This window comes from Mchenga conophoros, linkage group LG16 (assembly GCF_057382185.1).
Source record: "Mchenga conophoros isolate Kocher_MC1m ecotype Shallow Benthic linkage group LG16, M_conophoros_male_GT1.1, whole genome shotgun sequence".
Taxonomy (NCBI): Eukaryota; Metazoa; Chordata; class Actinopteri; order Cichliformes; family Cichlidae; genus Mchenga; species Mchenga conophoros.
Window position 1 is genome coordinate 38,430,852 of NC_140541.1, and position 26,598 is coordinate 38,457,449.

General features: G+C 46.4%; 4 protein-coding genes across 22 annotated transcripts in view; all 4 read right to left on the minus strand.

The window, feature by feature from the left end:
• Positions 1 to 1,394: 1,394 nt before the first annotated feature.
• On the minus strand, positions 1,395 to 7,583 carry rmp64 (ribonuclease MRP subunit p64). The gene is made up of 9 exons (XM_085248530.1): positions 7,429 to 7,583; positions 7,139 to 7,293; positions 4,451 to 4,539; positions 4,021 to 4,149; positions 3,127 to 3,204; positions 2,738 to 3,033; positions 2,556 to 2,614; positions 2,259 to 2,473; positions 1,395 to 2,180 (listed from the first exon to the last, which is right to left on the minus strand). Exons 1-9 carry the CDS (start codon positions 7,511 to 7,513, stop codon positions 1,877 to 1,879), a joined length of 1,410 nt encoding a protein of 469 aa, XP_085104656.1. The 5' UTR covers positions 7,514 to 7,583; the 3' UTR covers positions 1,395 to 1,876.
• A 153-nt stretch (positions 7,584 to 7,736) lies between these two features.
• Positions 7,737 to 11,976, minus strand: tex30 (testis expressed 30). Of its 3 annotated transcripts, none has more exons than XM_085248531.1 (5): positions 11,945 to 11,976; positions 9,596 to 9,832; positions 9,433 to 9,484; positions 8,879 to 9,093; positions 7,737 to 8,700 (listed from the first exon to the last, which is right to left on the minus strand). In XM_085248531.1, the coding sequence occupies exons 1-5, from the start codon at positions 11,960 to 11,962 to the stop codon at positions 8,530 to 8,532; spliced, it is 693 nt and encodes a 230-aa protein (XP_085104657.1). In that variant the 5' UTR covers positions 11,963 to 11,976; the 3' UTR covers positions 7,737 to 8,529. The 3 variants fall into 3 exon arrangements, with proteins under 3 accessions (XP_085104657.1, XP_085104658.1, XP_085104659.1); XM_085248532.1 differs by having other exon boundaries at positions 9,596 to 9,889; positions 11,945 to 11,960; XM_085248533.1 differs by lacking the exon at positions 11,945 to 11,976 and adding an exon at positions 11,628 to 11,938.
• Positions 11,977 to 12,702: 726 nt separating this feature from the next.
• poglut2 (protein O-glucosyltransferase 2) lies at positions 12,703 to 18,654 on the minus strand. 2 transcript variants are annotated; one of them, XM_085248529.1, is made up of 10 exons: positions 18,527 to 18,654; positions 16,392 to 16,597; positions 16,042 to 16,247; positions 15,157 to 15,234; positions 14,782 to 14,954; positions 13,835 to 14,072; positions 13,533 to 13,742; positions 13,362 to 13,451; positions 13,078 to 13,182; positions 12,703 to 12,832 (listed from the first exon to the last, which is right to left on the minus strand). In XM_085248529.1, the coding sequence occupies exons 1-10, from the start codon at positions 18,538 to 18,540 to the stop codon at positions 12,815 to 12,817; spliced, it is 1,338 nt and encodes a 445-aa protein (XP_085104655.1). In that variant the 5' UTR covers positions 18,541 to 18,654; the 3' UTR covers positions 12,703 to 12,814. The 2 variants fall into 2 exon arrangements, with proteins under 2 accessions (XP_085104655.1, XP_085104654.1); XM_085248528.1 differs by having other exon boundaries at positions 18,172 to 18,646.
• Positions 18,655 to 21,051: 2,397 nt separating this feature from the next.
• stxbp5l (syntaxin binding protein 5L) overlaps positions 21,052 to 26,598 on the minus strand; it is a 136,209-nt gene continuing 130,662 nt past the window's right edge. For all 16 annotated transcript variants that reach the window (XM_085248527.1, XM_085248525.1, XM_085248523.1 and 13 more), the window contains 5 exons: positions 26,040 to 26,403; positions 24,623 to 24,788; positions 24,373 to 24,484; positions 23,744 to 23,964; positions 21,052 to 23,520 (listed from right to left, as the gene is read on the minus strand). In XM_085248527.1, the coding sequence (XP_085104653.1) occupies positions 23,479 to 23,520; positions 23,744 to 23,964; positions 24,373 to 24,484; positions 24,623 to 24,788; positions 26,040 to 26,403 (905 nt within the window). In that variant the 3' untranslated portion in view covers positions 21,052 to 23,478. The remainder of the gene's footprint in view (positions 23,521 to 23,743; positions 23,965 to 24,372; positions 24,485 to 24,622; positions 24,789 to 26,039; positions 26,404 to 26,598) is intronic.

A 26,598-nucleotide genomic window follows, 5' to 3' on the forward strand; every position in this document is an offset into this window, starting at 1 on the left:
GCTTTGAGCCGTCACGCCAAAAACTAAAGAAACCAGTTTAGACTCGAGAAACAGAAAGAAGCCTGGAGAAAGATCAAGTAGACTTAAAGCACAAGCTCAGGTCAGATGAGATGAAACTAGAGACGGTGCTTATGTCTTGACGAAGAAGGAAGGAGTCCAAAGAAAACCCCACAGTGAAACTCGGCAGTGGGAGTCCTGTGCATCTGGAACTGGGAATCTCGTCAAGGAGAATCATGGAGAAAACACTCTGCAGCAAAACTGTGTCTGGGTCGTGGCTTTGACAAAGACCTCGAACATGTGTCACTCCTGATGTAGACCGACCTCCAGAAGAGTTACTGGCCGGCACAAAGACACGTCTGCAGGGAGAACTGAAGACCGTCAGCTGTAGAGGAGCGCTCGTGATCCGGGACTGCGCAGTAAAAAGGCAAAAGTGCAAAGAAATGCTACAAAATACTGAGAGACCTAACTGACGTAGGTTGTTTATTTTATTATTTATTAACATTTAGCATTAGTCCAAGGTTATCGATATTACATTTAAGAAGAACAGCAGGCCTGTGTGGTGATTTTGGTGAACAGGAGAAAGTTCCCTAATGTTACAGAAGTATTACTTTTTTATTTAAATGATAAATGAGACAAGTGGAATCAAGACTAACCTTCTGCCTCAGCTCAGTTTCTGCTCTCATACATGATGCAGACCTTTACGATTTTCCTCCTGCACCTCTTCCTCACCTCCAGGCTGTGAAAAATAAAAGAGTGGACCCTGACAAACCCAGAAAGTTAAGTATTGTGTTCAAATAGATCTGGCAGTTTGATGTGAGACTGTAACTCAGCCCAGTGAAGCTCTGACGGAGATGAAAGCCGCAGCGTTGGTGCAGATGGGACGACTCCATCTTCTTTGGCAGGTGATGATGAAACATAGTGGCTGTAACAAAACAAACCTTTTAGCTTGTGTGCCGGCTGCTGGTGTCAGAGCAGGACCGGTGCCCGTCTGTCTGCTAACAGAAGCCACTGCAGGCTCTGAGACGCCTTCAGCACAGACTCATTCCTGCTGACACCTGAGCCGTCTCACGCTGCTTCGGCCGCGGGCCGTAGGATGAAAGAATTATTCCGTATTCCCAAAGATGAATCGAGCCTGGAATTTGTCTGTGCGCTGATCCTCGAGCCCACCAGGGGGAGCCAAATACACCAACTACTGTAAAAGCCTTGCTCAGATCTGTAGTGCGTGACTTCGAACATTATTAAAAACTGGCACAGCTGCACAAACGGATTTAAATTTCCTTCAGACAGACAGAAGAAGCACGTAAACATGCTGCCACTGCATGCATGCTTCAAACCATAAGCACAGGCTTCAGTCTGCATGCTCATTAAATAAGCATTCTACTCACACAGTCATATTTCAGCTCCATCAGTTAATTTATTTTCTCTTACATTTGATTTCACACATTCACTGTATCAGGTGTCTAATACTGGGTTGGGTTCATTCATCATGGCTCTGCTTTGAGACTGCAGCCAACATCCTTCAGGCAAGTTCAGGAAACCAGCTCGGCTGGACCTCAGCAGCGACGCTCGCTGTGATCTTTAACCGTTGACGTGCTGTGCATCCACAGATGCTTTACTGCATATCTTGATGCGAACCAGCGGTTACACGTGTGTATGCGAGCAGCTGGAACAGGCGTACCTAATGAAGTGGCTGGTGAGTGTGTGTTCCATGCGTACCCAAATTAAAACAGAATCTTTTAGTCTGGGGGGGTTCAGTTGTTTCCGTGCTTTATAGCTTTTAATGAGAGACACATTAAACATGGCGAGCACAGCTTCTGCTTCCAAACCTGCTCAGACTGTTCGTCTGTCTGTGACCTTAAATCGGCGCTTTCGGGCTTCACAGACCTGCAGAGGCAAAAATGTCATCGATGTCATCGTGAGTGACCGTGCTCCGACACGTCGCCTCTCGAGCGGTCCCGCTTCTCAGGTCGTCCCCGCTAAGTCGAGCTCGTGTCTGTCGTCCCGCCTGCTCTTTCCTTTTTACGCCGCCTCTCATCATAAGCCTCCTGAGAGTATGAAAACGAATTCTCCCGTGGACACGTCTCCTCGAGGCGAGCGAACGTAAGGTCTTTGGCGCTGATCCTTCTGGAGATGAAGCCCAGCAAGCTTCCTTTTTGAAGGTTTGCAGCTTCCTCTGGACGCTGAAGCACGAGAAGAGAGAACATGAGCACCTCTGCAGAACGCTAAAGGAAGACTTCCTGAGAAAGTGTCGCTCTTACTTGTAGCCCGCTGCCTCCAGGCATTTCATCTGCCGGCACTTTAACTGCAGGAAGGTTAAAAGGCGTTTTTCCTTTCCCATCCTCTGGGATTTGCACCAGCGAATCATCTCGTCCACACGGATCTCCAGGTGTGAGAAAGAAGCAGCATCTCTCACCTGCTTCTGGAACTCGTGTCTCCTGTCAGCTCTGCTCGTTTGTTTGGGCGTCGACTTGCCCTCGAGTCGCAAGAAGAAGAAGTAAATACGTGAACATTAGAAACAGTAAAAGTAGAGACGAGTCACGTGCTTGCTCACATACCTCTGTGAAAGTCCTGCACAGCTTGAAAAAAGACTTCCTGTCTGCTGCGAGGCCGACGCCTGGAGAAATATCAGGGATGTGAGTGGGGATGTGAGTGGGGATGTGAGTGGGGATGTGGGGAGGTTCACGTCTCACTGAGGTCACGTTTGCGTTGGGAAAAACAGCGCATGAATGCAGACTACCTCTTATAACTGCAACGCCGAGGTCTTCTTTGAGCTTTCTTTTCTGCGCGCAGGTCTTCTTGGCTTCAGCTGGAAGTTTCTTCGCCGCCTGCTTCTTTTCCTGCCGCGCTCTGCTGTGCGCCGCAGGCTTGGTCAATAACAAAGCATCAGAGGGACCGAGGAACTGAGCCAGATCAGCTGGCAGGGAGAAGTCTGTGAGGAAGGGCATGGGCTGGACTCGGGCTACGTCTCTGAGAAGCTCCAGGAGCTGCCGGTAGAGGCCGGACAGGGCGAGCAGCACGCCACGGAAAATCACCCTGAGAACGCACGAAATACAACGTGTTAACACTTTCTGCAGACTTAGTGCGCTCTCTCTCTAAATGCACGTATGCTGCAGAAAACGTCCTGACCACAGACGGCTGAGCATGCTGGTTATCACCACGTTCAGGATGACAAACTCCTCCCACTTCATCTGCTGCTTTGCGAGTCTGAAACAAGCAGCTGTTAAGGGGAAACCTGCAGAGGGCACGAGAGTCAGACTTGGTTCAGATGAAGACATCCGCACGTCGTTCACGCGGAGATCGATGCCGAGTGTGATGGCATGCCACACATGGTAAGCTCCACACCTCATCACCCGTTGATTCACTTTAGTTTAATTTACAGTCACTACTTTAAAATATTCTATTTATTGTTCAATATCGTTTCTTTATTAAATGTATTCATTTTTCCATCACACCTTCCAATGTTTATATGGCGTGCACACATATTAACCTTGCAAGGTCAAAGTTCTGTTTTATGTTATATTAATACATCTTTCTTTGTTTGAGTTACCTGGGGGTTGGTGTCTCCTCCTGTCTGGCAAAAGGTGTGGCAAAGGGCTGGGAGACCTGAAGTACTGCTGACAGTCTAATTGGATTGCACCACATGCTTCATTGCCTGGGGGGTGTTTCATGTTTGTTTAAATGTTTTGTATTAGTTGGTTATATGGCAGCCATCTTGTTTTCCCCCGTGTGTGTCATTTGGTTTAGCTAGACCAGTATTTAAGTCCCCCTGTGTGTCATTTCAGCAGGTCAGTTTACCATATGTTTGTTTGAGGTTTTGTTAATTATTATCTTGAGTTTAGTCTATTGAGTTGACCTCTTTTATTGGTCTGCCTGTTTAAGTTTTGGCTTTGTTAAATATATTTTCATATTTTTGGGTCAATAAAACCCGTTTTTTGAATTAAAACCACCTGTGTCCTTTATGCTTTACTGCTTGGTCCCTGACACCGAGTCTGAGAACAGAACGGCCTCACAGAAGGATACGTGAAAGCTCTGCTGCAGCGACGCAGCGTGCAGCTCGTCAGCCGAGCGGCCCCCAGCACTTTGAGACAGATCCACTCCAGCGTGGGCTGACTGGGAACAACACACTGGCCGTCCTTGATGCTCAGCTGCCTAAAACACACAGACACACACCACTGCAGACTGTGGCAGAAACTGACATCCACACAGAATTTCACAGTTTGAATCTCCGTCCTATCTTCTATAAAGACGTCCGTCTGCATGCTGAGAGGACTTCATTCATGCAGTTGCCCACCCCCGGTCTACTGTGGGAATAACACACATTTTCATTGTGCACTCAGTAGATAAAAGCTGAGTGGACTGGTTCATGAATCCGACCTGGTCACAGCAGTGAAGGTTCACGATGAAGACCTGCTCTGCACGTCACACACTTCACAGCGAGCCGCAGACTTACCTCTGGATCCTGTTCGGACACAGATCTGACAGTTCCTGAAGAGCAGCATCGAGCTTCATGTTCTTCAGCCGGTTCACACACTGCTCCACCTTTGAAGGAAGGAACATGTAGGTTAGTCTGCTAGTTGACTAAGGCCAGAACACCGGCCTAGTGAAAACATCTGGATGATCTCCGAGACTTCTGGGAGAACATCCCGTGGCCTGAGGAGACAAAAGCTGAACGTTGGGAGGTTTGAGTCCCGTTACATCTGCATTAAACATAAAGAGAACATCACAGCAGCAGTCGGACACGGCGGTGGGAGCGTGATGGTCTGAGCTGCTCTCTAGGAGAATGTGGGCCCGGCAGTCATGCAGCAGCAGCAGCTCCACCTCTGATTGGCTCTGAAGACAAAATGAAGGTTCTGGAGCGTCCGAGTCAAAGTGTGGACTTAATCAGACCGAGGTGACCATAGACAGGCGCTCATACTGGAAAAGCCTCCAACTATTCAGAGTGGGACAAAGTTCCTCCACAGAGACGTGAAACACTCACCATCAACACACCACAAGGTGTGGACTGCAGTGCTGCTGGGCACAGATACCTCGTCTCCCTTGATAAATACAATCAGCATTAAAAACTGCAGTTTATTTTCACTCAGGTTATCTTTGTATTAAAACTCGTCTGAGGACATCGATCAGTGAAGGACAAACAGCAGTCTGTGGAGGCTCACTGATAACTTATGCTGGAGGTCTTTCTGATGCTGTGACTCTGGAGACATTCAGGCTGTCAGTCTGATTACAGCTGTTTTATTGTCCCCAGAGTCACAAACACGCAGCCTTTCATCCTGTTAATCATGATTTCCGTGTCTGTGATGTTACATGTAACAACAGTCTGAGGCTGAACCTGGATCGGGGTGAACTGGGGATGCATCGATCCCATATACAGCACCGGCCTGATCCTGACCTAAATGACTTGATCAGATATCAGGAGAAATAAAAAGTGTAGCCCGATCCTTTAAATATTACAAAAGTGCCTCATGAAGCTTGCGACACGGCATAACCGAGGTCGTGACCTTAGCACGTCGGAGCAGTATGTGTCATGCGATAGAGCGGTCGTTGTGTGCGAGACCTGTCGGCGGCGTGGAGTTACTTCAGACTGAAAGAAGAAAATAGGAAGATGTGGTAGCAGCGTTGGGAACTTTAACACCACAAACATGATTAAACACTCACAGAAATACCAAATACAGGAGCACACAGAGTTTATCCAGTGACTCAGTACAGAGTAGGGATGGGTACCGGTGTCCAGTGCCATGATGGCACCGGTTCTGACATAAACGGTAGTAACCAGACTGAAAAGCAGCGCACATTTCGGTGCTTTATTTCGGTGCTTTTTTTTCCTGAGCTGTGATACACTTTAGATTCTAGCCAATCATTTTACGTTTCCGAGGATAGTAGGCGGGGCCAGGTACGTACGTTCTTTTAGAGCAGAGCTACAGATTAAAAATGCCCAAGGTGAAGCGGTCAAAAGTCTGGCTGTACTTCACAGCAAAAGATGCAAACTCAGCAGCAACAAGTGCTTTAAGCTGATACTGTGATACTGTCAAAGGAGGTAACACCTCGAATCTGATGAAACACCTGGCGACGCATAGCGTTTTGTTAAAAGCCGAGAAATGCGCCGTATTTGATAGCTTGCTGCGAGACCTCACACCGAGCACATCTACTGCGGGTGGGTTGCCTGTTATGCAACATCCCCCAAAAACCCGAAGAGGAGAGTCCTGGCCCCTAGCCCTGCCAGTGTAGCAGAAATGATGAGGATGATGATGCAGCAGCAGCCGTTCTTCTCTGCGTGAGTAGCTTAATGTTGTTCGTGTGTAATTTACATTGAGTAGGCTAACCACGTTATTACATTAATGCATGTAAGGTGAACTAGCAAACATCATCATAGCTACATGCGGCTGTCTTCTTGTTTGATGGCAGATGCTCCCTTCACCCTGGCCAAAAAGGCTAAAATGACCAAAGAAAAAGTGGAAAACAGCTGAACATGAGAGGTTTTTGGACAAAGTTTGTGTTTTTTCCATTGTTTAAGCACTGCTTCCAGCCAAGAGTGATGCCATATATGCCCCATAGCTGCAGAAAAGGCTAACATTGTTATCTTTTTACAAAAAACAGCTGAACATGAGAGGTTTTTGGACAAAGTTTGTGTTCTCCATTCTTTAAGCACCGGTTTGAGCACCGTTTAAGCACCGGCACCGTTTCAAAAGTACCGGTTTGGCACCGGTATCGGATAAAACCTAAACGATACCCATCCCTAGTACAGAGTTCATCCAGGCCTCCAACACGAAGCAGAAAAGTATCAACAAACGCTTTTGGAAAACATTCAGAGTCGCGAGAAACAGTTCTGCTCAGCGTTTATTAAAGGGTTACGGTCAGGGTCAGGGTCCGTTGATCGGCGGACAGAGGCGGTTTCTCGCAGCTTAAGTACAGTTTTTTGTTTTACGGCGGTTTTTCCCGAAGTCGCAAAAGTATGACGTCACAACATTCTGATTGGTCACTTGCAATGTTGATCCTGGAACAACATTTAGTATGTTGATCTGGGAACAACACCAACACGACGATATCACCTGTACGTGACTCAGAGCTCAGGTGGGCGCGCTCCGAGTTGCCCTGAGCTCTTAATGAACACACCCACGGTTGCCCTGGAGACAGCGCTCACCTGCTTCAGTGCCTTGAACGTCTTGTTGCCCCGGTAGCTGTTGTTCAGGACGTACAGCAGCTCGTACAGCAGCCTGACCTCCGTCTGAAGCATCTCACTGCGGAGCAGCTTCAGCACATTTTCGCGCTCCGTCAGCAGCGTTTCAACGTCTGCAGCTGCACAAACACAAACACCATCATCATCGTCACCTCACAGCCACGCGGCGCCGAGTCCTGGCTCTCCCACGTGGGTCGCATGCGGCGTGTTATTTCGCACACAGCACGTCAGTGACCGCGCGCTGCGGCTCGTACCTGTCTGTGCGGTGAAGGGCACGCGGACAGCGGACACGGCGCTGGGAAAAGGGACGTTGACTCTGTTCCAGAGCTCCACGGCCATGCTCGAGTCTGCCTGAAAAACAAAATACGACCCGGAAGTCCCACAGCCAATGGCGTTCGAGCACGCGTAAACGTCATCGTCTGTGTTAAAGGCACCGCAGTCGCCGAGTGTGCTCTGCTAAAGTGCTTACAACACAAATGATTCCTCCGAACTGATCAGAACAAAAGCGTAGAAACAATAAAGGCCAATAAATATTAAAATTATGAAAACACAACGAGGATAATGACAATAAACGTGTTTTAATAGAGCAATGGATTATTAACACAGCATTTGTAAACATATACGTTATTCCTGTTTGCACACAATAACAGAATAATTATTTCATCCAAACAAACACGGTGAGGGTCAAAACTGAAGCCCCTGAAAAAGTGACCTTTATACTGAAACACAGCACAAACCACCGCTGTGCCACAAGGTGCTGTCAGGAGAACAGCACTTTATTGTGACAGTACAGGCAGGAAGCAAGCACTCAACTTCAAACCGAGGGTCGTCTTCCACTTTACACTCATAGAGGAACTTCAGCGAGGGGTCGATGTGAAAACCTCCATGTGAAAGAGTTTCTTTCAGCTCCTCTCACAAACCGACAGCATCATCATCACCTCGGTGTTCTCCTTTGTGCTGCAGGCGGCCTCTGAGGGGCTCCTCCTGACCCATAAACCAGGACTGTTCTTATGTAACACATTAAGGCTCCTCAATCCCAAACAAACGTCTTCTCGTGTACAACTCCTGAACTGTTTGTTGCATAGTTTTTAGTGCTGCTAAAGGTAGTCTGTGCAGCAGAAAAACACCTTTAAACTGTAATGAGCTATGACTTCAGATGAATACGGAGAGGAAGTGTGAGGAAGAGTAATGTCTGCACAGACTGATTTATCAACATTCATCACCATGTTGCACATTAAGATTCGGGTTTCACATACTGTGCAGAATAAAAGCTCCCCATGTGTTCACACAGACGCCCACTGTGAAATACTGCCATCGTTTATTGGAACAAAAGCAACAGATTTAACGAGAGGACATTAAGGGGCCTGTGCCGCCTGATTCCTGATCCAAGAGATGACTTTTAGGTTCACTTCCTCCATCACGGACACCTCAGAACGGCCTTTCACCTTCAGTCCATGGCTGCCTCCTCGTAGCCACAAAATCTCAACCTGAGCTTTCATTTCTTTCACCGTCGTGTCAAAGTGAACCTGAGCGAGGACACAGAGCAGAGTGAGCACTGCAGCACGTCCCAAGAGCAAGAGCAATGTCCCGTTACACAGATGCATCAGAACTACATGCAAACAGAACAGCAACAATGAGCACACAGGACAGTCTTCTAATAGTTTAATAAGGAAACATGCATTAGGTATGAATCTCATTCCTCACCCTGTCACACATGTCGTCCTCAGTGCCCGACACAAACAGCACACGCGTGTGCGCCGGCAGCACCCTTAGATCTTCGCTCCGTTGGCGGTGTGCATGCGTCTGTCCTGGGGGGTGCAGGGGGAAAGACAAGCAGATCACACCCTCCACCGCGGCCTCGGATTCCTCGCTCAGTCGCCTAGCTAAAGCTGCAGCCGCACGACACCCCATCGACCTGCCTGTGGAAACGTCACAGTGTTCAAGGACTCCCACTCAGTTATTTCTACACTGCTGCATGTCCTCGTCTTCACTTGAAACATAGATGGAGGTTCAGAGGTGAAGATGTGGTATCTGGTGATGTCATCAGTTAAAGGCAGGCGCTCATGGACAGAGTGCGGTCTTTAAGCCCCGGACATCAACGTGGGGTCTGTTTTACCACATTAACATACTTCCCACCAAAGTAAACTGTTAAGGTACAACAACACTTTGCAAACTGAAGTACGTGAGACAAAATGACCCGACAGCGTTTCTGCTCTGAGCTCTTCCTCTTTTGTTTTGAACATCTTAAGGCTTCTTACCTCCAAAAAAGACGCGTTTTACTGTGAACCTCTGCAGTGACTTCAGGTAGTCCTACAGGTGGAAACACGTTAAACAGCACACGTTACATCATACTGGTGCTCTACAAAAAACGTGTAATATTGCACGTAAAGCAGTGAGTGCAGTTTTGACTTTAACACGTACCCACACAGCAGTGTACGCCTTCAGCCTGTGAGCCAGGTTCAAACCTTTGCATGTAAAGCGCAGGCACAGGAAACCGTGTGATGCCAGCTGGTGAGCCAGAGAAACCAGCTGACTGAAGTTCATGTCTCCCCCGGCTCCGTGCGTGAGGATCACGGCGGTGTGAGCGTCCGACATGGCGGCAGGGACGCACAGGGCAGCATCTAAAGATTTGGCCCCAAACGGCACCTTCACCGCCTCCTGAAAGCCAGCGAGCACCGATTCAGCACCTCACAGCCAACCATTCTCTCTCCCGACCTTTACAGAGCAGTGAATGGTAAATGGCCTGTATTTATATAGCGCTTTACTAGTCCCTAAGGACCCCAAAGCGCTTTACATATCCAGTCATCCACACATTCACACACTGGTGATGGCAGCTACATTGGAAGGGGACATCCACATTAAGGGGACGGCTGTGGAGCGTGTGAGCAGCTTCAAGTTCCTGGGAGTCCACATCTCCGAGGATCTCACCTGGACGACCAACTGCTCCAAGCTGGTCAAGAAGGCTCACCAGCGCCTCTTCTTCTTGAGGACTCTGAGGAAGAACCACCTGTCCTCAGACATCCTGGTGAACTTCTATCGCTGCACCATCGAGAGCATCCTGACCAACTGTATAACAGTCTGGTACGGGAACTGCTCTGCCTCGGACCGGAAGGCGTTGCAGAGGGTCGTGAAAACTGCCCAGCGCATCGCCGGAGCACCACTTCCTGCCATAAAAGACATCTACAGGAAGCGGTGTCTGAAAAGGGCTGGGAAAATCATCAAAGACCCCAGTAACCCATCACATGGACTCTTCACCCTCCTGCCCTCTGGGAGGCGCCACAGGAGCCTCCGGACTAAGACCACCAGGTACCGGAACAGCTTCTTCCCCACAGCTGTCAGACTCCTGAACTCTGCCTCCTGACATCTGACCCACGTTAAACTCATGGACTGAACATACACACACCCACAATGGACAACTGTACCCTCAAACACACAATAATAACATGGAGTGAACCACCACTCACAACCACTAGCACTTTATATAGCCTCTGTAGAAACTATCTACACCCTCACTTATCTTAACTGCACTACTGTATAGCTCTGTGTAAATAATCATTCTGTACATTCAATAATCTTTAATCCTACAACTGTTTACAACTTGCATAGTTCCCATTTCTGTATAGCTGTATATCTCAGATTCTGTAAAGTTATTTATTTCATATTCTGTATAGTTTTTCATATTTATATCCTGTTCATATCCTGTACATAGCTTGTACTCACTACAGCCTTTACATACTTATAGTTATAGAATATTCACAACATACTTCATACCGTGTACATTATAACATACCATAATAGACCCATTTCTGTAATATACTCACATATCTATACTATTGCTAATATATATTGTAATATATCTATATCACTAAAGCACTTCTGGATGGATGCAAACTGCATTTCGTTGCCCTGTACCTGTGCATGTGCAATGACAATAAAGTTGAATTCTATTCTATTGTAGCCACAGCCACCCTGGGGCGCACTGACAGAGGCGAGGCTGCCGGACACTGGCGCCACCGGGCCCTCTGACCACCACCAGTAAGCAACGGGTGAAGTGTCTTGCCCAAGGACACAACGACCGAGACTGTCCAAGCCGGGGCTCGAACCGGCAACCTTCCGATTACAAGGCGAACTCCCAACTCTTGAGCCAGTGAAGGTGATTACATGGTGATACTTGAAAAATCAGAAGTCTTATCTCAAGCTGACTCTGACTCACTGGTCCATCACATCCAGCAGATTACTGTAACACTCTCCAGATCATCAGCTCATTCATCCTCACACACACGTGACCACATTACTCCACACCACTTCCACACTGGCTCCCTGCGACCTTTACGATCCTTCTGATAGTTCATACAGCTCTCTGTGGTTTGGTCCGTGTCTCTAACCCAGTCACACCTGTCAGGTCATCAGCTGCTCCAGAGCCAGAGCTCGGGGCTGGAGGTGCTTCACTTACTGTGGTCCTGATCTTTGGAACCAGCTGCCTGCTGGTCTGAGATCAGTTCCAGCCACGCTCTTATTCAAAATCAGACTCGAAACCTTTGAATTCCCCGAGGCTTACACTTCCTGCTGCGCTCACTGCCTACAGGCTTTGTAACCTGCGCAGGTGTTTGTGTGTTTGTGAAGCACACCGAGCCCACAGGACGTGGCGCGCGCTAGCCTCTCGTGCACCCGTCCTCTCGGTGCTCCGGGCTCCGCTCCTGGTTCGAGTTCCGTTTCATTCTAACCTGACTCTGGTTTCTGACATGTTTGCTTTTTATTTTTCATATTTACCTCCAGAAACGTCTCCATCACAAGCAGCTTCTTCTCTGGAACACCGAGGACTTCAATACGTATTAGTGACACCTAGCGGGGAGGAGTGGTCACTACAGCGTCACCAAACCTGTATCTAAAGTACTTTTTATTAAAAAATAAATAAATGGTTTGAAATGTTTATGTTTCATTAAAATTATTTGTTTCAGATTGTTCGCTTTTTAATATATCTTTATCCAGTGGACGTACTGGAAACGCAGCATCATACTTCATAATGGTCAGTCTCTGTAACACTTCCCTTCCTTCCCAGTCATCCTGCACACTGGCACATTGTTGGATATTACTGACATCTGATCAATTGAAACATCACCCTATACTCTCTATCATGTTTCATACTTTCAGTTTTATCCATGTCTGAGCATCTTTGATTTTATATATCAGGATAAATATCTCAGCAAAAATATCACTTTGTACAGGGCAGTGACTCCTCACCAACAGCGACTCAATGCTTTGTGGTTCAAATCTAAACCATGCAACAGGGTAATGGTCAGTTATAAACAGCAGCATTAACTTTATGACACTTCCGTTTGTTTACTTTTTCACAAGGATATGATTTTTATTTTAAATGTTTTCCGTTCTGTTTTATCCGTCAGGTAAACTGAAGGCGTGGCCACGGCTGATTTTCCAACAGGCACAGCGGTCAGCTGCTCAACCTCAGGGCTGACACTAAACCTCACTGAGTAAATAATCTGACATCAGAGAGAAAAACACGCTCTGAACACATTAAAAGCATTTATTGAAAAATAAGAATCAGATATTCAAACCATAGTCATACAATTGATTGGCACTTTAAAAGAAAAGGCTGTCAGTTATGAAGTGGGAGGAGCTCAGTCACAGTTCATCCTTCACCTGAAAAACAAACATGAAAACACTCCTGTTAGAACAGCACGTTGGTCCAAACGTTCACTCTAACGTGGCTTCTTGGTGGTTGCAGTGACGCCTCACGTACACCAGATGGCGCCACAGACTGTAAAATAATAAAACTATCCCAGATTTAACGTTGTTTCCTCTTCTTAACGTGCAAAAAGTAAAATAAGATCATTCGGATCTGCAGACAAGCTGCAGAGCAAACAAAGCATTTGGGTGTTTCTCACGTTTGTCCTGTGGCAGGAACATGGGAACAGGTCATCAGCAGGCTGCTCCACGACTTCCATGTCCTTCCGGATCTTCGGCTCGGTGACCTGGAGTTTGGCGTAGTCCTAGTTCGCACGCATAAATATGACATGTGAGGGAAGTGCGACACATTTACATCGGTCCGAATGAAGAATGATCAGCATTGTGTCAGTGCGACGCAGCGCGAGCACAGTAAGACTGCGTGAGTAGTAACATTGTATACTTTTTCAGTCGTGCAGTAACTCTGAAACTGTAATCACATTACCTTGATCAGTATGTAGTAATAACAGAAGATGGTGTCCCCCATGAGGTGACTGCGGGCAAACTGCTGACCTGCGAGAGCAATTTTCTTTGCCTGAAAGAAGAAAACAAAATGACACCACCTTCACTCGTCATTAGTGAAACCAGCGAGGATCCAGTCACGTGTTCTCGTCACCTCTTCGTCGTGGTCACGCGCCCACTGGATCTTCTCCAGCAGGTCTCTCAGGTCTGCCCTGACAGGGATGTAGTGCTCCCACGCTCGAAGCTGCTTGTAGAAATGTTCGTAGTACCCAGAATCCTGCTTCAGGACCACGCTGTCCCCCGCCAGCAGGTACGGCAGCCGATAAGCTGCCACAGTGCCATCAATGTTGATTTGGTACTTGTACTGGTGATGCATGGACACAATGAAAACACACACATTAGCATAAGAATATCTGACGTAATAAAAGCGTTTTTATGGAATATAATTCATCTCACCTTGAAAAAGTCAAAAAACGAAACATGTTTGACGAGCGGCCCGTAGAGGCTCTCGTCGTGTTTGAAGAAGAAGAAATTAGTAAAGGCGGCGTCTATGATGTGCGGGTGAGCCCTCGAAAGCTTGACCAGCTCCAGGCGCTCCTGTCGGCTGTCCCGCCCCCTCCAGAAGGCGGTGGCGTTCTTCTCGGGCCACGGCGGCCCCGTGTTGGCCTGAACCGACATCATGTCCAGGCTCACCCTGTACGGCAGAGGACGTGCTGAATGTTACATCCTCTGCAGTTTGTGAGATCACTAACCTCACAGGTGAGGGTCCAACATTAAACAGCTCTCATCATCACACCTGCATTAAATATCAACTCAAACAGCAGCAAGGTGAGAGGAGGAAATGCAGGTTCATACTGCAGTCTGCTTACTGACGGCCTCGGTGATGGCAGAGCACGCGTACATGAAGAGGAGCAGGAACCAGGTGACCCTGAATCCTCCCTTAGTTATGCTGCAATAGACGTAGGCTGCCGGGGGATTCCCATGATGCACTGGGTGTTTCTTCTTCTCTCACTATGTGTTAACAGACCTCTCTGCACTGAATCATATCTGTTATTAATCTCTGTCTCTCTTCCACAGCATGTCTTTATCCTGTCTTCCTTCTCTCACACCAACCAATCACAGCAGATGGCCCCGCCCCTCCCTGAGCCTGGTTCTGCTGGAGGTTTCTTCCTGTTAAAAGGGAGTTTTTCCTTCCCACTGTCGCCAAAAGTGCTTGCAGATAGGGAATCATACGATTGTGTTTTTGTCTGTATGTGTTATTGTAGGGTCGACCTTACAATATAAAGCGTCTTGAGGCGACTGTTGCTGTGATTTTGTGCTGTGTAAATAAAACTGAATTGAATTTACTGCCAGTTTCCGTGGTAACGTAGCAATACTTTAGCTGAATCCACACAGAGCTTTACCTCCCCATGGTCTCCAGGACGGACTCGGTCAGGTCATAGGTCGGCATGACGATATCTCTGGTGTTATTGGAGCCACACCAGGAGAAGATGGGATGAAGCTTCTCGGGAGGCTTCCTCTTCTCCAACGGCCAGTCACCGAGATTAACAAAGAACTCCACATCAGGGAGCCGCACCTGAAAATGTTTCATGATAATCATTACTGTTGCCACCGTCTGATCGCATATCTGCACTGATGATGACGATGATAACCAGCATGCACTGCACCAGTTGTGTCTGAACGTTTCATCCCTGATGCATCAACATATACAGACATTAAAATCAAAGTGTGTTTCTGGTCGTCTGAGCGACGGCTGAGTAAACGTAAACACGGATTACCTTTCTGGTGAGAGACAGCAGGACGGCATCCATAAAGATTCTAAACCCGACCTGTTCCCCAAATGTCCTCACGTAGATCTAAAGACAACAGAAACACATTACAGAAAACAGCTGCTCACCAATCCAAGATTACCTTCACAGGTAATAGATTACACCGCTGCACAGGATTACAGGAGTCAGTGGCAGCTGAGTCGTTACTGCAATGATACAGTGACTTCAGTATTTCATTAAACTATAAAGAAAACAGACAGAGCTGTAAAATGATGCAGACATTAAAATAATTAAACAACTCGGCATGCTGGGAAATGTGGGAATGACTTTATTCCTTCTCGTTCATTTAAAGTGTTCAGATATGAAGTGAACACAGAGCAACAGAAACCCTGAAGCGTGACACTCGTCACATTCACCTCTGATAAAGGGACTCGGCTGCACTCACACACACAGTATGAAATGCAGTAGCAAAGTACTACTGTAGTAGTTTTTACTACTAAAAGCATCAATTTCACTTTACCACAGTCATACCTTTAGAGGGAACTAGTCATGGAAGCGGATACGTTCCTGAATATTCTCATGTAATGCGAGCAGTGTGTGAACCGGGCTTTAGACTCATCGCTATCACAGCAGCACTCATGCACACCTGGCTCTGCTCTTACAGGTGAGTCACACAGCTCCAGGGTCCAGGATGAAGGAACATTACCCTTCATATTCTTCCCTTCTACACTCACCTTTGGATCTGATGTGTGTCCAGAGGCCTACATGGTGTCGTGGTTTAAGAAGGCCTGGCTGGATGACTGAGAGGCCCACAAGCTGACTTTCTCAGCTTCCTCTCAGGTAAAACATAAACACCTATGATACGTCTGTGTTTGTTTCCCCAGGTGGAATCACCTTGTTGTCTTTGACGGTGTAGTGGCAGAGGCTCTGCCGCTGTCCGAAGCGCTGTGGGATCTCCTGTGCGTTACGATCTGGGTCGACACTCGGGTAAAAGGACAGGTCCCTCTCTATCTGTGCGAAGGACGGAGGGCAGTGCATGTGGGCCTCCCACGCAGAGCCGCTCTCCCGGGGACAGTCGCATCCCTCGTGATAGACCGGGCCTGCAGACGACAACACTGACTCATTAAGTTTCTGGATCCAGCAAAAACAGCAGGTGAAGACTCAGGATTGGAGCGTGAGCAGGAATCAAGTCCATGATGTCATTTATCAGAGTGAACATCGCAGCTTCACGGACCGCGCCCTACCTTTGAGAACAAACGGTGACTTGGCAACGTGCTCGTTCTTCAGCAAAACGTGGACGTGAAGCTCCGAGTAGGTGGCGTACATTCGGTAGCGGACCAGGAATGAGCCATCCCGACGATCCAGGACCTGGATCCAAATCCTGGTGAACTGCTCCACAGGAGACACAATCTTTACTTCAAAGGTTTTCTCACCAGGTGATGCAGTCAAACTGTGGGAGGAGGGAGAATACAAAGATATCTACTGCTGCTCAGGAGGACAGCATCTCATCTTATAACAACAAATACGAGCCGATGTTTACAAAGCAGCGGACTGAACCTTTGCCAGTTCATCATCGTATGGTTCATTTCAGCGCTCACTCACAGTTTATACTCTCTACATACAAGAAGGTTTAAAGTTTGCGTGTCACAGAAAACATCTGTGCCGTGGTGGTCTCCTAACAGATGTGTCTGGGTAACTTGGATCGTCACTCAGAGTAACAACTTGTGCACTGTTTTTTATGGTTGGGTGCACTTTTTGCACAGTCAGTGTGTCTGCACCAGCTCACGGTGCAGTAATGACTGTAGCAGGCATGATCACCACAGAGAGGAGGCACCTTTGATAAGCTCCTGCAACTGTGTGATGAAAAAGGTCATTGGAGGCCGTCTGACATCGTCCTGCCTGTGGTTTGTCTGTCATATCTGCCCTCACAGGTCAAAACTTCAGATTTAACACCACACTTTATTTTATATAGTGTTCTTTTGTAGTCATGCAGGTTTTTTTGGCTTATAAGTACAAATAGATAAGATAAAATGTTCTCTAAAGGTTCTCTTGAGCAATAGTTCTCCAGTTTTCTGAAGGTGTCTCAGTGTTTTTCTTTGGACACCCCATCACAGGAGCTCTGATTCAAGCATAAAAATCCACCGAGCGATGGTCACACTTCACTGAAGCCTCATCAGAGAAGATTCAGTGAAGGACGGCTGAAGGGAAACAGGAGGAAAGGCTGAGGCTGAAAATGACACCAGAACTGGACTGAAGGTCAGAGGAACAGGTGTGATGGAGAGATGGATCCACATCATGGTCAGTGTGTACGAGGAGGTCAGGAGGAGGTCCAGCAGTGAGAGTCTGCAGCCATCTGTGAAGCACGGTGGAGGCTGTGTCATGGTTTCAGGTTCTTTGATAAACTGATGAATTACAGAGTCTGATCCACCACGCAGGAACATCTGGAAACATCTCTTTAGCATGACACTCGGACCTCAGCTCCACTGAAGCAGTGTGGGATCATCCTGACAGAGAACACAAGCAAAGGCAGAAACATCCGAGGAAGAGCTTTGACTGTCCTTCAGGAAGCCTGGAGAACAGTTCCTGAAGATCCTCACAGAGCTGCTCAGAGAGCTCAGACTGTGCTGAACAATAAAGCGGTCATACTAAATATTCACTCGGACGCTTTTTGCAATCACATAAACTCTTTCTTTGCTGCATTTCCATATTTATCAGCAAATTCGTGTCCCCTTTCTCTTCTAATATAAAGAACAGAGAGGTTTGACATGGCACTGGATATCTGATAGTGACACAGAGGAGATACGGAGGAGACTCAGAGACAGACGTGATTTTGCACACAGCTACATTCAGACCTTTGGTACTTCTGACTGTTAAATCACACCTGCGTGGTCACATGTGAGGTCTCCGGCTTGCACATGCGCATGATAATGAGAAAACCAGTGATGTGATTCTGACACCCCGATACGACAGTAAACTCCAGGCTCTGCAGCTGGAGTCGCATACCACAGGCCTCGCATTACTCACTTTTTCCCCGAGCTGTCCGCCGCCTGTATGTAGAAGAATCGAGCTGGAAGGACGACGCTAGCCTCCAGCCCGGGTCCCCATACTAAAGTGTTCGCAGCGCTGGGGGCCGAGCCCGCCTGAGACCCCCGCAGGTCATGCCCGAGCACAGCCAGACAGAAGAGCAGCCACCACGGCCGCAGTGCAGACATACCGGCCAATGCGCAGGCTCACACGGGTTACAGTCGTGCGAGCTCTCGGCCTCTGCCGGCCCAAACTGCCATTGTTCGTTCAACTCTGTGAAAACTGAGCGGACGGACTGAAGTCAGTGTGCAGCGTGTGAACTTCGCTTCGCTCCATCTACACTCACACGACTCACCGCAGACACCGCATTTCACATCCGGTTAGAACGAGCGCGGTGTCGCTGTTTCAGGAACGTTAACGCTGCTAGCACACCGGCAGCTAACTCAAAAAAATCTTTTACAGTCGAGTAAACAATTAGCTGAATGAAAGGGGGCGGGACAACAGAGCGCGTTGTGAGACCCGATTGGCCAAGAGACCGATGGAGCTCCAGGTGTAAATGTGATTGGACGGAAACACGGAAGTTAAAGTCTTGGGTACATGCTGGCCTGAATGTAAGTGGTTGGAAATGAAAACTTTACCTCATATTTAAATAACAATAAAACGACTCCTCCCACTACTGGTAATAATATAAATGATAATAAACATGTTATAAATGTCACCTGAAAGTTATAACAAACTATAATTAATGTGATTTTATACGGCGCAGTCGTATTTGTTTTACTAGATATAATTTTATTTATATTTATTTGTACAAAATAGAAATGTTCTTAAATTAAATTTGTACAAATCTGAAGTCCTGAAAGATTTCAAAGAAGTTAAAGTTTAAGAACTTTTTTTCCAGTGTAAATATTAAATATTCTGTTTGAAAGTGCAGTTCGGGCCATATGTGGAAAATTAAACCATTTTTGTAACTCACAGCTTTAATTCAAATAAATAAAACCCATAAATCTTCCCCGTCTCAGAGGCTCAGAAGTAGTTGGTCAGACTAACATAATTTTGAATACAAACTTTATATTTTAGTATCTGGATAAAAGTCTTTGCAATGATATTTTACTGCCTGGTGACATCACCACGTGCTGTTTCCTTACCTGAGATGCTCTGCCAGTGTCTCTCCGCCGCTTGTTTCTGAGTCTCTGCCTTAAGTTTTGCATTTAATAACTAAAGCTGCTCTGTTGGGCTGAGATCAGGTCACTGACTCAGACATTGGAGACTTTCTTTGCTTTCCTTGAGAAAGTCTTGGGCTGTTTTTGCAGTTTGCTTTGGCTCATTATCTGTCTGCACTGTGAAGCTCTGTCTGATCAGCTCTGCAGGATTATCTGAATGTGAGCAGAGAGGAAGCCCTGAGCTCTTCACAGCTCATCCTGCTGCTTCGATCAGCAGTCACAATCAAGACGAACAACCTTCTTCCACTGCAGCCATAGCCGAACTTTGGCTCGTGAGCTTTTTCCTCCTTCTCCAGTTTCTCTTCCCATTACTGCAAACAAGTGTTTATGTACCACTCTGCATCTATTATTAACTCCACAGCGCGTCTTTTGTCCCGTTTTCATCCCCTCATCCCTAACCAGTTGCAGCAGATGGCCCCCTGGTTCCTTCCCACTGTCACACATGATCACAGGGGGTCATATAATAATAGATTGCATTTATATAGCGCTTTTCGGGGCCCTCAAAGCGCTTTACAATTCCACTATTCATTCACTCTCACATTCACTCCAACAGCTACAGGTGTAGCCACAGCTGCCCTGGGGCAGACTGACAGAAGCGAGGCTGCCATAACGCGCTAATCTGCCCCTCTGACCATCACCAGTAGGCGGTAGGTGAGGTGTCTTGCCCAAGGACACAACGACCGAGACTGTCCGAGCTGGGGCTCGAACCGGCAACCTTCCGATTACAAGACAAACTGCCAACTCTTTGAGCCACGACTGACTGTATATCATTGTAGTTCTTTACCTTCAGTATAAAGCACCTTGAGCCAACAGCTGCTGTATAAATAAAATTGAATGTAAACCGTCTTTATTTACATTCATGAAGGTGTCTCTTTGACAATAACACTCCTCCCTCCTCTGGAGTGTTAAAATGTTGTTTTTTTAACTAAAGAAAGAACTTGCGATCATCCACCTCAGCTGCCTTCTTCGGTTGTTTTTTCTGTCTGTGTGACACGTTGATTCCTTTTCAGCCTAACGAGGGCCTCCTCGACTTCCACTGACAGCTCGTTGGGTTTGGATAAAAGCGTAACTGGTTAAACTGTTTGTCAGTCAATAGGCCAATTATTGTTGAGCCTCTGACAATGGGGACAGCGCATAGAAATGAACAGTAAATGCAGTACTTTTGTTAAACCTTGAATAAAATCAGGGAGTCTGCACGTTAGTCGCGTATTGATTTATAAATGCACTGCACTGGTGTATAAAAGTACACAAACTGTGTTCCAGTCAGAAAACTTATGGACCTACTAAATCTAACAAAACTGTCAAAATAATTAAAGTTTCTACATAAATATGATGCACTGGTAAAATCAGGCTTTTTGCTCTTAACATCACAGAATATCACAGTTACGTCTGTTCATGAACTATTTCTGAGCTTAAATGAACTCCAGTCCTCTTTATGTCATTAGACTCACCTGGCAGGTAGCGTTGAATTTACCAGAGGAAGGACAGTTCTTAGTCTGGAAGCTTTATTACTATTGATGAAAGGTAAATGACAATAACTGCATAAACCTGATCCTGGCTTTACCTGTGGGTCAAAACGTGGTTACTTACCTGAACAAAGGTCAAACTAAAGTGCTTTTGCACTCGCAGCTGGTTTAGTGACGAGAGCTCTCAGCCGTGTACATCAATCAATGTTTATTTCAATTTGCTGTTGCATCAACATATTTTCAGATCATTTTTTGTCAAGTAATTTCTATTACACCAGTATAATATCAAGAAGAACAAAAAGTGGTAGAATCCATTTAAATAAGACAAACGTTGCTGCCATCATTGAAAACCAAGTGAATGCCTCTTTAACATACTACAGTGTGAAGAACTACATCGTTCCTGTGATTTAGACAGAGCCAGAATACCAGATACAGTACCAGCAGTAACAGGTACAACATATACGAGAAAATATCCCAAGAATATACTTTATTTTTTATTTTTTTGTTTCACCTTTCACCCAAGATTGAACTGTACAGTTAATATAAAAACTGAAAACATAGAAACCGAAAACCTTCTAACAAAACACCCTGTCAGCAGAATTGGAGTTTTTTTGTCATTTTTTTGTGTATTTTGGTTTTGTGTTGTTTTTTCTGCACTTACACAAAACTCATTGACGGTACAGAGATAAGAGAGAACGACATTATTAGTTTGCTGTGTTTTAGACACCCCGTTGAACCAAATCCAGGTAGCCTGGCTGTAGGATTTCAGGTGAAGTCGGTAAAAATAAACGCGTGAAGGCCGCTCGAGCCTCAGGAATGTGTCAGCCGCCTGACAGGAAGCAGGCAAAGATGATTAGCAATGCAGATTCACGTGTTCCTCTTATTGTTTCAGGCTGTGGATGTATGTGCTGCCGTGCACGTTTCACGCGGGCGTGACGCCGCCACGATCAGCATAAAGGTCTGATGTGTGTGAGAGACGGATGCCGGTTATCCCGCGTTTGAGTTTTCAGTTCAAAATACAGACAAATACACAAGTACAAAATATCCTCCTCACTCGATGTTGTTCGTCCTTGTCGTGTGGCTACCCACTGACACGTAACACAATCACGATGTGATACACGACGACCATGTATCATGACACGTTTGTTGTTTTTAAAATACAAAAGCCTTCGTTAAAGAGGCCGTAACCATCAAATATAGGACTGCGACACAAGGATATCATAGTCACAGTCATCAAGAACGATATCGAAAGGAAGAGAAACCAAAACCGAACGAACGCCTTCATTTTTTTTTCACGTACTCGACGGCTGAACATCACTGGAAAAAACTGTCACTTCTCCCGAACCGCTTACTGACAAACAACTCCTCTTCATGTTCCCATCACGAAGACGGTGACAGTCACCACGAGTACTGCCTGTCATTATGAAAAGACGACTGCTCGGGTTGCACACCAGAATGCACCAACTGCAGAGTGAGGTGGAGAGAGATGTGAGGGTGTCGTTCACGTTGGCTGCTCTGGCTGAGGGAGGGTGTGGTTCTCTTTCTGCCTCACTCACACTTGCACACGCGACCTAACGTCGCGCGAAGGCAGCGATAGACTCAAAGATCAGGGACAACTAAAACACGCCTTCATATGTTCACGGTCACCGTTCTCTGCTGTGAGCCACAGGAAACCCGGATCAGCTCCTCCGTGGTTTTTATGGCACGTGAATATAAGTTTGTAGTATAGATATAAACACACTGACCGCAACACGCTCCCACACCCACGCCTTCTCTCGTGTTCATTTCACGGGTTTGTAAGTTGCAGCAGCTGAAAAGTGGAACTAGATTGCTGAGAGCTGAGTGTTAATACAACTGAGTTATATTTCATTTGCACTGTGCAGCCCAGAGTACGAACAACGTTTTAGCGGTTTTTAAGTGTGTGTCGACAAAGTTAACTGTGTGCGTTTGGTATATATAGTGTGTGAAGTAATATGAGCTGAGACTAGGGAGTAAAAAGAAACATTAAAAAAAGGGAAAGTAACACAACTTTTGGCTTAGTAGCAATGCAGGTATACGTTTCCCTTTTTATATATCATTTTTTGTTAATATCTCAAAAAATAGAAAGTTTTTCATAATTTGTGTTGTTGGCTTACATCATAAATAAAACGTCTTTTTATGTTTGACTCTCATGTTAAAGTAGCATGCTGCTTTTTAATATGGCAGTTGTATATTTTTAGTCATTCATTGCTGTTTCATGCATTTCTTGTTGGTTTCTTAGTTTTTGACTATCTACACAGTAAGGTCCAGAAAAACCGCACACACACACACACACACACACACACACACACACACACACACACACACACACACACACACACACACACACTTCCAGTTCCATCTTCAGACCTTCAAATGCCGCCATCTCCTCACCGTCCTTCTCGCTGCAGGTCTAGACGGGGAACTAGCCCGTCCTCGTCACTCAGCGATGTGACAGTGTGTGCATGAAGCCAAGCCAGAAGCCATAAAGACAAAGTCACTGTGCCTCTCTTTGAATGCTTTCATTTTTGAAGTGAAAGTCCCGTCGCGGCATATCGTTCCCAGCAGCATGAGGGCAGACCGAGGCCCCCGTCCTGCTATTAGAACTGGTACCACTTCTTGTCCTTGCATTTCAGCATCAGCTGGAAAAGATACAAAAGGACATCTTCTTAATGAGAAGGACTGAAACCTTGAGAGCATTTCTTTTTATTGCATTGGGGAGTAAATTATTGATTTGCCAACAAGAGAATCATTTAATAACCACTTTTGTTGGCTTCAGTTCAGTTTTTGTTAATGTCTCAAAATCCAAAGTTGTACATTTAGATGCTCTTTATATTTTCACATCATGTTATGTTTCATTTTCACCTCATGAGCGTGCTTGGAGAAGGCTTCTGCACTAGTCATCATTAGGGCGGTGCGCTCCTCCAGCTCCCCCAGCCTCTGGCCTCTCTCATCCAGAGCAATGCGCGCCCTCGCCAGCTCGCCCACCACTCCACTAGCGGCGACCTTCATGCCCTCCACTCCTCCCTGTCCAGGGATGTGCTGCGCAAGACTCCGAGAAGCCTTCCCAGCCGCAGCCTCGCCGACTGTTGGAACGAGACAGAGTGACAGGGGTGTGGAAATCAAACGCACCCTGGGGTTCTTCAGACACGCCTCCTGATTTTGCCAACTGACTGTTTGTCATTGTTTGCCAACATTGTGTGCTCGCTCTGACTGCGATTGCCTCGTCTGATACAAGTTAAACTAGTCTGAGTATTTTCAACTTAAGAAAACTTTTAAGGTGTTCTCACATCGCCCCGTCTCACTGCGCGACCTCTTATTGGTTAGAGTGAGTGCTAGTCTCACAACCAAAGCCACAAAATCAGCAAGTACATCTTATGTAATCTGCCATGTGCAGGCTAAAGACATTCATGTCTTATTATTAGCAGTATAATATGGTGTCATGCATTCTTGAATGCTTTATATTAAGAAAATAATGTAGACAGACAACGCACAGAGCTCTTCTCTGTCAAAGGTGTGGGCATTTCCTCCAAAGAAGCCTTTTAAAAATCCTCGGTTCTGGGCTTCTGGTGTTTCTATTGGTGTAAACAGCTCTCCCAGCATTTCCTGCAAAAAAAAAAAAAAGAATTTTAGAAGTTGCACGAAGGATGTAATCAGAGAAGATGGCAGATAATTCACTGGCCATCAGCAACAGACAGAGGGGATGATTGCCAAATGGCCAATTTTGCCAGCCCTAGTGCTGACCTGCAGGTTATCGCACATCTCCTGGCTGTATGTAATTCTCTGGACCTCTGTGGGGGAGCTGAGATACAGTGCCTGCCCCCCATTGGTGAAGTAAAAGGTTCTTGCAATGCGCATGTCTGTCAGAGGCAGGTAATTGACATCCATGAGCGGTCTTAAGCTGGGCAGACTGTGGGCAGAATGAAAGAGTGAAGAAAGGTAAGAACAGCTGTGTAATAATTACTGAGCTTCAAAAGTAAACTACACTGAACATCAGAATAAAAAGAAAGAAATCATTATTATGTTTCTTTTCTAATCTTTGGTAACAAAGCAGCTTTTCATAGGCTGTAGTCTCAGAGGTAAACTGCACGAATCCGGTCTTTAAGTCTGACGTCATTAGTCAAACAAACACTGCAGCATCACTGAGAGTTACAAACTGTCTAAATTCTTTCACCTTTAATAAAATGATCAGCGTTGCTGCTTTACCAGGTGTAACAATTCAGTTTAACATCCATGAAAACAGGATTTATTACGTTTAACAGAGTTAGAAGTTAGCAGGAAGTTAGCTCGCTAGCTTCCACCTAAACATGATATAGCATGTTCTGACTGAGAGATTTCTGGAAAATTAAAACGTACAGCTCTGCTATCACTTCCAACATAAATGAAACTAAACAGCAGTGATGTTTGTAGGGTTACTGAAGTTGGGCTAGCTGGTATATAATGATGTGCTATGTGATCACTAGCGACACAGCTATGTTAGCATAGCATAAACACAGTGAAGCTGGAGGATGAATGCTAACTTTTTTCCACACGATAAAAGTTAACGTGAAGGTTCCTGATGGTTAGAGACAAATGCAATCGCATGGCAGGATGCTGTAAACGGACCAAACTTCAGTCAGGAGAACAACTGAGATAATCCATCCACAATACGAGGTTAGTCATTCATATACTGCTGCATGGGCTGTAGCTACATCAGAAGGGTTTAAACACTGAGCTTTAAAATGAACAGTGGTGGTAAAAACAGAGAGAGTTTTTTAGGGGCTTGTTCAGATTAAATAGAACAAGATACAAAACATGTTAAAAACACAGCAGCCTTAATAAACACAGTAGTTTGGACTCGGAAGCAGGTTCATCACATCATCACTTAAAGACCGGATAGAGCCAGACCATTCAGCATCCACCCAGTGAGTGGCCCTTGCATAGAGTCACATGTAACTCTCAGATTTCCTCTGCACCAAAACGCTCTCACTGACCGGTTCAGATTAAGTATCCTTACCTGTGAAAAGGAAAAAGCTGCTACGCAGCCACGTTCAGCTTAACAGTGCAAACACAGAAATGATAGCTGCGCTGACAGAGCAGGCTTTAAAGCAGGCCGCGCTACAGCGTGCGCAGATTAAAACAAACATCTAATAACAGAGAACTCGAGCGGCCGTGGTCATACCTGAGTGTCATGACGTGTCCGTTTGCACAGAAGCAGGCGAGGCACACGCTGTTGCACACAGACACCACGTCAGCCCTCAGCACAAAGGACGACTCTGTGATGTTGTGGACAAACAGGCAAGACTGCGAGGGCATCAGGAACACTTTGGCCTGCCTCTCAGAGCACACCACAGCCAAGTGTCCGTCTCCGCAGGCGTCCTGGGAGGACGATGGCGAAAAGTGGACCAGCTTGCGCCTCCGCAGTCGGTCGGGGTCCTCGGGGGCGTTGTGGTCCCGCCAAACCTCATAGGGGGGCTGGATGAGAGCTCCCATGCAGTCCAAGAAGCTGAAGCGTAACACAGAGCCCTTCAGCATCAGCACCGCTCCTGTGAGTGTGTGAGCAGGAGAGGGACCCAGCACACAGTGGGAGAGAAAAGTCTTTAAAGCTCAGCACAGGATGGAAGACGGCGCTAAGCGTAACATTTCAGTCAAAAAGATGCGTCTATGTTCTCACGTGGTCTTTAAAACTGAGCATGTATGTACAGACCACTGCTGCCAGAGTCCTGGCAGACCTCTGCTGT

Excerpts from the sequence above, each read along its gene's own strand:
- rmp64 (XM_085248530.1), bottom strand. The coding sequence starts at position 7,513 with ATGGCCGTGGAGCTCTGGAACAGAGTCAACGTCCCTTTTCCCAGCGCC. Across the intron at positions 2,615-2,737 it reads CGGCGTTGCAGTTATAAGAG|GCGTCGGCCTCGCAGCAGAC; the intron begins GTAGTCTGCATT and ends ATATTTCTCCAG. Across the intron at positions 2,474-2,555 it reads TGTGCAGGACTTTCACAGAG|GGCAAGTCGACGCCCAAACA; the intron begins GTATGTGAGCAA and ends TTGCGACTCGAG.
- tex30 (XM_085248531.1), bottom strand. Across the intron at positions 9,485-9,595 it reads AGGCGTACACTGCTGTGTGG|GACTACCTGAAGTCACTGCA; the intron begins GTACGTGTTAAA and ends TTCCACCTGTAG. Across the intron at positions 8,701-8,878 it reads AGGACGACATGTGTGACAGG|GTTCACTTTGACACGACGGT; the intron begins GTGAGGAATGAG and ends GTCCTCGCTCAG.
- poglut2 (XM_085248528.1), bottom strand. The coding sequence starts at position 18,359 with ATGTCTGCACTGCGGCCGTGGTGGCTGCTCTTCTGTCTGGCTGTGCTC. Across the intron at positions 15,235-16,041 it reads ACACCGTCAAAGACAACAAG|ATCTACGTGAGGACATTTGG; the intron begins GTGATTCCACCT and ends TGTTGTCTTTAG. Across the intron at positions 14,955-15,156 it reads TGCTGTCTCTCACCAGAAAG|GTGCGGCTCCCTGATGTGGA; the intron begins GTAATCCGTGTT and ends AAACATTTTCAG.